This window comes from Tupaia chinensis, unplaced genomic scaffold, assembly GCF_000334495.1.
Source record: "Tupaia chinensis unplaced genomic scaffold, TupChi_1.0 Scaffold000450_1, whole genome shotgun sequence".
Classification (NCBI taxonomy): Eukaryota; Metazoa; Chordata; class Mammalia; order Scandentia; family Tupaiidae; genus Tupaia; species Tupaia belangeri.
The window spans coordinates 607,170-615,744 of record NW_006159956.1 but is presented as its reverse complement, the minus strand read 5'-3'; the positions used below and the strand labels follow the sequence as shown (position 1 = coordinate 615,744).

Sequence of the window (8,575 nt, the reverse complement as noted above, 5' to 3'; positions counted from 1 at the left end):
CTTTTGTACCATAAGAATATGTTTATTTTGAAAGCTTTTTTTTTTTTTAATATTTTAGCCCCAATTCCCCCACATGGTTACATTACCATATCTTTTTCTATACTCTTTAAACATTAGACACAGAGTTTACTAGAAGCTGAAAGGGAAAAACACATCCTTTCAGCTGAATACTATCACATTGTATTTAAGTTAAAGATTATTAACCTTATAAATATCCAGACTTGAAGCTTTTGGGAGTCATTTTTATTTGGAGATCCGAAATAGCCCTGAGGTCGAGTAGGGATCTTCTGACAGCAAAAAAAACAAGACTGCCTGTGAGCCCTGTTAAAAGACATAGTTCCGCGACTAGCAGATAGCGAATAGTCACATGCTGGACTGCCAGTCAACTGCAATTCAGACCTGGCAGCTTAAACCTCACGCCGGGCGCACGTGCGTGCGGGCCCAAAATTCTGAGAGGAGAATGGAGGAGAGATTGCTGCGTGGCCACCCCCATGGGAAGTGATGTCTTGCTTTCTGTCTCTGTCTCTCCCGCAAGCGAATGGGCCCTATAGCAAAAGTCTCTTAAAAAAAAAAAAGACATTGTAATAAATTTTTCTCACCACTCATACTGAGTTCACAATTCAAAAGAGGTACTTTAAAAGTTTTAAACTGCATTTGTTAAAGACTTTAAAATAAAACTGACCAAAAATATTTCTTCTTCAAAACAGTTATCTTAGACATGGACAGCTGAACAACTATGCCCAGGTATCACAGACCAAGACTTTTTGCCATCATAAAAACTGTGTTGTTTCTTTTTTAAATCTCAATTCCTATTGTCTTAATTATTTCCTCTTCCCCACAAAAAAATCCATGGGACCATAATCAGTGATTAACTTAAATTTAAACTTATGTCTTAACATAAAACCAAAACAATTATTAATAAAGCAAAAAATAAAAATGATAAAGCAAAAAAATGATCAGTAAGGTTCCTAAAAATTCACTTTGGCAGTAATAAAATACCAGTTGTATTTAAAGCTTATCCAAAAACTGAAAAAAAATTTTCAAAATTTATAACCAATAAGACCTCCTGGAGTTCCTGGTAAGTAAAAGCCACTCTCCAAAAAATAAATAATTAACATACAAGTTTAACCAAAAAAGCTTAATAAAATATCATCCAGCTTTAAATCTCCTTTTTGTTGAAGTTAGGGCTTATGTCTGACTCACTAAAATGAAAAAAACAGATAAATGTTTATTAAAATAACTGACAATTTATTTACAATAATCCTAAATGATAGATATAAAAGGCTTAGGTTTTTCAAAGTTTTTAATGTTTATATTTCTTCTAAAGGTCTATACATCGTTATGAATTGTATTAGTAGACTAACAACAAAAATAAATACCTTCTTGGGACCAGCAGTTGGAGTAATGGCTATGTTGCTAGACTCCCATGTAGTCAACTGTGGTTCACGTCCCGGACCCAGTAGCTTAAACTCACGCCGGGCGCGTGTGTGCGTGACCAAGATCTCGAGAGGAGAATGGAGGAGAAGGGATTACGGTGTGGCCACCCCCCTGGGGGGTGATTTCTCGCTTTCTGTCTCTCTGTCTCTGACTTTCTGGCGAGCGCATGTGCCCTATAGCAAAAACCTCTCCGATAAATAAATAAATAACCTTTTTAAATTAGGCCATTTTATAGAGAGCTATGATCATTAATCATCATCACACACTAAACAAAGACTATGACCAACTAGGTTAAAATACTGTAAAGTTGCCTCTATTGTCTAAATCTTGTTTAATTTATTAATAGCTTTGTTTGTTTTATAAAAGCTTTCATTAAAGAATGCAGTTTGAGCTTTAGATGTTAATCCAAATAGTCATTTCAGCCCCCTTGGTGGGCAGAATCTTCTCAAATCTTAAATGTTTTTAAGCCATCCATCAAACACTAAGTAAATCTTGCTTCAACTAAATCAATAAAAACAGGAAAAAAAAAAAAACCAGTTCAACTCATGTGACATTGTGACTTATAAATTTGATGCAAAAAAAAAAAAACTTCTAAATTTCTATGCTGAAAACAAAATAAAGTCATTTATAATAGAGACAGAGAGTGGTGCCAGTGCATAAGTTTTGGTCAATCTCTTAAAAATAAGAGGCTCGTCAAAAGGGGGAAATTGTTAAAGAATATCAAAAAAGCCCCCCTACTTCTGCTTGGTTTTGGTAAACAAACTGTGACCTCATGTTTTTTCCTGTTTTGCTAGGTTCTAACACCTAGGTGACTACAACACCTAGGCTCCTGTCAATCACAGGAATCCCACCTTTTAATCTGTGTTAATGCAGACAACTTCAAAATATAACCAACCTAAATTGTTTCCCTTCACTTTTGTTTTTCTACATCATGTTCCTGTTTCTGTACATGTCACTCTCCTTTTCTAGAACTTAAATACTAAGTTGACCGTGAGCCTAGCTGGAATTGTCCAAAAGTTCAGAGACAACTGCCCAATTTAAATCATGTTAGATTTGCTCAAGTAATACTCTATTAAATTGGTTCTTTATTTTTCTTTTAACAATATATTATAGAATTTACTATCTGGGCCAGCCAGTGGCATGGTGGTTAAGGCAACTGGATCCCACATGGCTAAGTGGTTTGAGTCCTGGAACCAGTGGCTTGAAAAACACACTGGGTGCATGTGTGTGCATGCCCAAAATCCCAAGAGGAGAATGGAGGAGAAGGTATTGCAGCTTGGTCATCTTTCCCTCTCTTTGTTTCTCTCTTGCAAGCCCACATGCCCTGTAGCAAATTAAATTAAGGACAACAACAGAAAGAATTTACCATCTAGAATACTCATGCAGGAGAAAAACAACCAAAGAATTGTTTGCACAAGACTTTATTCAGAATGTTAAGCATGAGAAGTTCAGAAGAAACCTTCTAACTTGGGGAAGGAGGGTGGAATGTTCAAGCTTTTAGCAAGAGAGCTCACACAGAGTTCAATTACTTTCAGAAATCATTGATTAAAGATTATTGTCAGAGAGGGAGGAATTGTTCTTTCAGATTAGCAACCACTGTTTGGTCAATTTGGATTTCATCAAAAAAGAATGAGATAGGCTGACCCCATGGCATAGTGTTTAAGGGAGCAAAATCTCACATGGCTATGGTTCAAGTCCCTGTCTCAGCAGCTTGAAAAACATGCTGAGAGTGTGTGGTCTGGTATGTGTGTGGTGGGTTAGTGCTGTGTAGTGTCCCAAATCCCAGCAGGATGGAGAAATGGCAAGCAGAGATTCCAGCATGACCATGGCCTATTGTGGGGTGCTTCTCTCCCCCTTCTCCAGCAAGCACACTTGCCCTCTGTCAATTAAAAAAGAAGAAGAAGAAGAAGAAAAGAAAGAGAGGAACAGTTAGGAACTAATTCATATTGCAAGAGGAAGTGGGAGGAGCAGGGGTGGAGAGGCACTGTGGCAAGGGCCATAAGGGAATGTTTTCATTCTTTTACCTCTCACAAGTAAACTCCCAGCTCTTGAGATATATAGAGAGAAGCAATATATATCATATATATATATATAGAGAGAGAGAGCTATATACATACACACACACACACACACACACACACACAAGTAGACTGCCAGTTCTTGAGATATTATAGACAGTGACATACGATATATATGATATATATATAATGTATATAGCTATATACACACACACATCTCTACATATAGACATATAGAGATGGCTATATATGATATATATAGAATATAGATATCTCTCTCTCTATATATATATATATATCAATACACACACACACATACACACACATGCATGTTTATATTTTGTCTCCTTGGTTATGCTTTAAGCTTACCTAGGACATAGATTGCCTATGATCCCTTATGTCTTCTTTAATGCTTTGCATCAGATAATAAATATTTGTAGATAGATTTGAAAGTTCTTGCAACATATGCCCAATTTTATACCTCTGGCCACATGATATCCAGGATTTGTAGACTTTGACATGGTGAAATTTATTGCCTCTTCCAATTACTCTTCTTTGACTCATTCACCAAAAACATCTACTAGGTATACCTATTAGCAGTGGAAGATTTTTCCTGGCTGTCACTGAAGCTAAAGACAAGAACCCTGTGCTGGCTTCAGCAGCACATATACTAAAATTGGAACAATACAGAGATTAGCATGGCCCCTGCGCAAGGATGACATGCAAATTCGTGAAGCATTCCATATTTTTAAAATAATAGAAAAGTAGATTTGTAAGTTAGGCCTAACATTTTTGTTTATATAGTTTTAAACTGAAAAGGCATGTCAAATGTTTCATGTGTTGTACAAATAGGTATTGTTTTATTCTTAGTATGTAGTGTTGTAAAGATAGGTGTTTTCTCAAGCTAAACATAAGTACAATAAAAGTGCTTTGTCATTGTGGACAGGACAAGTGAAGGCATTCCAAATGTTAATCTGACAAAACTGGAGCAAGCAGCTGGTATTTATTTACCTTATTCCTTTTTTTTTTTTTTGGAGAGGTATTTGCTATAAGGCGTGTGCGGTCTCCAGAAAGACAGAGACAGAAAGTGAGAAATCACACCCCAGGGGGATGGCCATGCCGCAATCCCTTCTTCTCCATTCTCCTCTCGGGATCTTGGGCACGTATGCACATGCGCCCAGCGTGAGTTTAAGCCACTGGGTCTGGGACTCGAACCACGGTCGGCTCCATGGGAATTCAGCAACATAGCCATTACGAAAGCTGCTGGTCCCAACCTTATTCCTAATTATAGAGGGGGAAGAAGCAAGGTTGTCCATAATGTTAACACCAATAGTATAAAACAGTTGGACAGAAGATGGACAAAACCTTGGTTATGTACATGTTACACAGAGAAAAAGCATACTTGCTGTGTCATTTAATAGTTCATACAAATAAATTTGATGTTGAGATATGTCTTAACAAAAATAGAATATGTACATCCACTTTTTTGGATTAGAGAAGAAGTGGTGAAAACAGTGTAGCTAAATAAAAACATTAAGGATACATAAAGTAGATTGAAAGAGGGACAGATGAGTTACACTCCCATACTGGTTGAGTATCCCTATTAAAAAAAATCATATTGGTTCAGAAACCAGTCTATAACCTACGATACTCTTATTTATATAAAACAAAAGCATTTAAAGATAATGAAACTGTAAGTTATAGAAATAGAGTGCAACTTTTTTATTAGCATCCACACATATAACAAGCTGTTTTGCACTTATAAAACAGAAAATACAGATATAACACTTAGAAGCTATGTAGTAAGTAGCATAGCATTCACATGAAAAGTAAATGTTCCTTATCTTGATGTGGTTGGTAGTTTTACTGATGTAAAAGGTACACGAATATTTTAAAAATTGTGCATTTAAGATTCATATTTCATATACCCAAAATTCATAGAGTAATCTTTCGGTTTAAAATAATACATATAGCAAAAACTATTGGACTCTGACTTCAACACTTACAATCTTTGATAAGTAGATGGAAAGTTACAAGATAGGTAAGATAGTTAAGAATTTGTGTGTGTGATTAATATATAATGCTTTGTGACCTTATTTGCATTGTTTTCAAATTCTGAAATATTTCTAAATGATTGTTTACTAGGATGCAGGGATAACTTTATTGTATTTCTAAAAATCATAAATGACCATATTACTAAAAAGCCTAGGAAAGCAAATAAAGTTTAAACACTGAAAAAAAAAAAAAAAAGACAAGAATCCTGATGTTCCTTTTGACTCTCTAGTTCATAGTCAAATTTATCATCCACTAGGGGGAACCAACAGTTAGCGTAATGGCTATGTCGCTGGATTCCCACATAGTCGATCGTGGTTCGCGTCCTGGACCCGGTGGCTTAAAACTCACGCTGGGTGCGTGTGCGTGCGTGCCCAAGATCCCGAGAGGAGAATGGAGGAGAAGGGATTGCGGTGTGACCATCCCCCCGGGGGGTGATTTCTCGCTTTCTGTCTCTATATCTCCCTCTGTCTGTCTGGCGAGCGCACGCGCCCTATAGCAAAAATCTCTCCAAAAAAAAAAAAAAATTATCATCCACTAGGAACACACAATTAATGGAATATTAAATTATTTCATATTGAACATATAAGAGTTTGAAGAAAATGATTAGTTCACTTTAAAGTGATTTGAATTATAATCCAGTGGCATTATCTTTCTGGAGTAGTTTATTTTTATAGAACTGAGAGCAAAAGAAACCCACAAGCCTTATTTTTAATTTTTCTCTTTAACTGATTTGTGACTGAGTCCTTCGCTTAATCTCTGTTTATCAGTATCCTCATTTGTAGAATATAATTTATGTGAGGACTTCAAAGAGTTTGTGGGAATATGGAATTAAAGTATGAATTATTTTTGGTGTGAAAAAGTTTGAAATCATGCAGTTTCTTCATTATATGCATTTTCATGAACTTTTTGAAGACTTCTCATAGGTCATGACAACTAACTTTCAAGTTATTGTAAAGAACTGATAATTTAATATTTAAATATGTTATTCCATTACCATTTCTATGACCATTATCACTACCTAAGATAAATTGAGGCATTTACTGAAAACTAGAATCTGGTATAGACTTTACATAATTATTAGCATCCTGCAAAATAGTTTTGCAAGTACATTGTTTTGCCTCTCTGTTAATGTGATGTTATTATTTATTTACTTAAGGTATTATATTTTGTAGTTATTGTCTATGATTTTTTTTTTTTGGAATGACTCATTGGATCCTTAACCTTGATATACTCCAGCCGTCCAGATCGCCTTCGAGATATTGCTGACCGTTTCAATGTAGACCACGATGCAGTACTGGACAATGTCCTTTATGCACGTGCATATACTAGTAAGAGCCCGTGCAATTGGATGCTTGGGGTTTGGTGAGATTGGCAGTACTGATTTACTGTTTGAGTGATGCAGCATTTCGACTCTGTTCTCTCTTTGTATTTAGCTTTCTTTAAATTAGTTTAGTCCATCAATTATATCATCTAATATACCCTCAAATTATTTCTTTGCCTTTAAAGTACAGAGTAACATTCTTTTTGGGTAAGGTATTAGGTCACCAGAAAAGTCCTGGTATGTTTTCCTATGCAAAAATGCATCATGACTTTCCTGACTACCAATAGCATCTGGCATATATGCTAAGGCAGAATATACAGTCATACTTAATAAAGTTGTAAATAAGAGAATTCCTCATGGACTCTCTTCTGCTTGGCCTCAAAAACATGTACAGTTGTAGCCCCTGCTTCTTCCAGTTTTGATAACATTTTCTCGCTGCATTTCCCACCAGGTGAACATCAGATGGAGCTGCTTGATTATGTAGCTGCAAAGTTTCATGAAGAAGCTGGCATCTTCAAGCTATTGGTACAGGATTTTAAATAAGGCTAACTCACAGAGCTATTTAGCATATTATTTTCTTGTATTTATTTTTATTCAGATTAACTTCCTTCCATTTCCAAATATGTATTTATTTTTACATTAATCTTCTGCAGATCATTGATTCAATAATGGCACTTTTTCGAGTGGATTTCAGTGGTCGTGGCGAGTTGGCTGAACGGCAGCAAAAATTGGCCCAGATGTTGTCAAGACTCCAAAAAATCTCAGAAGGTAGTTTTTAAAATAAAATGTTACTACCAAAATAGCATCTGTGACTATGTTTTTAAAGTATCCTTTGCAGAGAAACTTGAGATAATGTCTGGAGGCTATACCTTTTTAAAAAATAAAATTACTTCCATAGGAATACAACTCTTTTTTAAAACCGAAAGTATGGATTCTAACTATAATAATAATAACTTTAAATAAACTCGTTTCTGGGCTAGCCCTGTAGCCTAGTGGTTAAAGGAAGATGGATCCCACATGGCTGACCATGGTTTGAATCTCAGCTTGAAGAACACACCAGGAACATATATGTCCATGCCCAGAATCTGAACAGGATGGAGACATAGAAGAGAGGGGATTGTGGCATGACCACATCCCATTGAGGAGTGCTTTCTCCTCTCCCTCTCTCTGTCTCTCTCTGGCAAGTGCACACGCCCTTTGACAATGAAAAAAATGAAAATAAATTAGTTTCTGTTATCAAGGAAAACAATGAGAATGTGATTTTGGTGATAAACTTAATTCATGACACAATATTCCTAAACTCTTAAATCTAAACAATGAACTTTTCATATTTATATTGCCCTTCTTTTCATTTCTTAATTTTATTTCTTGATACAGAATATAATGTAGCTGTTTTTGTGACCAATCAAATGACTGCTGATCCAGGAGCTACTATGACGTAAGCACCAATATTCTTCTTTTGTATTTCAAGGAATTTAAAGTCAAGAGGGTTGGAGTGTAGAATAATAATTTCAAAATAATCTGCCTTGTTGTGGGCACAAATATATCACAAATCACTTTATTGCACAATGTGTATTACTTCAGAGTTGCAAATATCATTTATTATCCAGAACCTATTTTTCTATAGTGCTTTGCAAAAATAAAGCAATCATTTAACTGTATCCAACAATAATGTGGGCTCCTTTTTGGTCTAACACTAAGGGGTAGGACCTTATTGGATGATGATAAGAGAAAGATCCTAGGG

At 35.7% G+C, this 8,575-nt stretch overlaps 1 protein-coding gene and 1 non-coding gene across 4 annotated transcripts in view; both read left to right on the top strand.

The window, feature by feature from the left end:
* The window catches only part of DMC1 (DNA meiotic recombinase 1), a 56,122-nt gene that overhangs the window by 19,393 nt on the left and 28,154 nt on the right, over positions 1-8,575 (top strand). For 2 of the 3 annotated variants that reach the window (XM_006155361.2, XM_006155359.2), the window contains exons 9-12: positions 6,747-6,838; positions 7,283-7,356; positions 7,485-7,599; positions 8,209-8,269. In XM_006155361.2, the coding sequence (XP_006155423.1) occupies positions 6,747-6,838; positions 7,283-7,356; positions 7,485-7,599; positions 8,209-8,269 (342 nt within the window). The remainder of the gene's footprint in view (positions 1-6,746; positions 6,839-7,282; positions 7,357-7,484; positions 7,600-8,208; positions 8,270-8,575) is intronic. The other variant, XM_006155363.2, reaches the window with a different exon arrangement.
* On the top strand, positions 4,102-4,205 carry LOC114009060 (U6 spliceosomal RNA). The gene has a single exon (XR_003550536.1). It is a non-coding gene; the product is annotated as a U6 spliceosomal RNA (small nuclear RNA).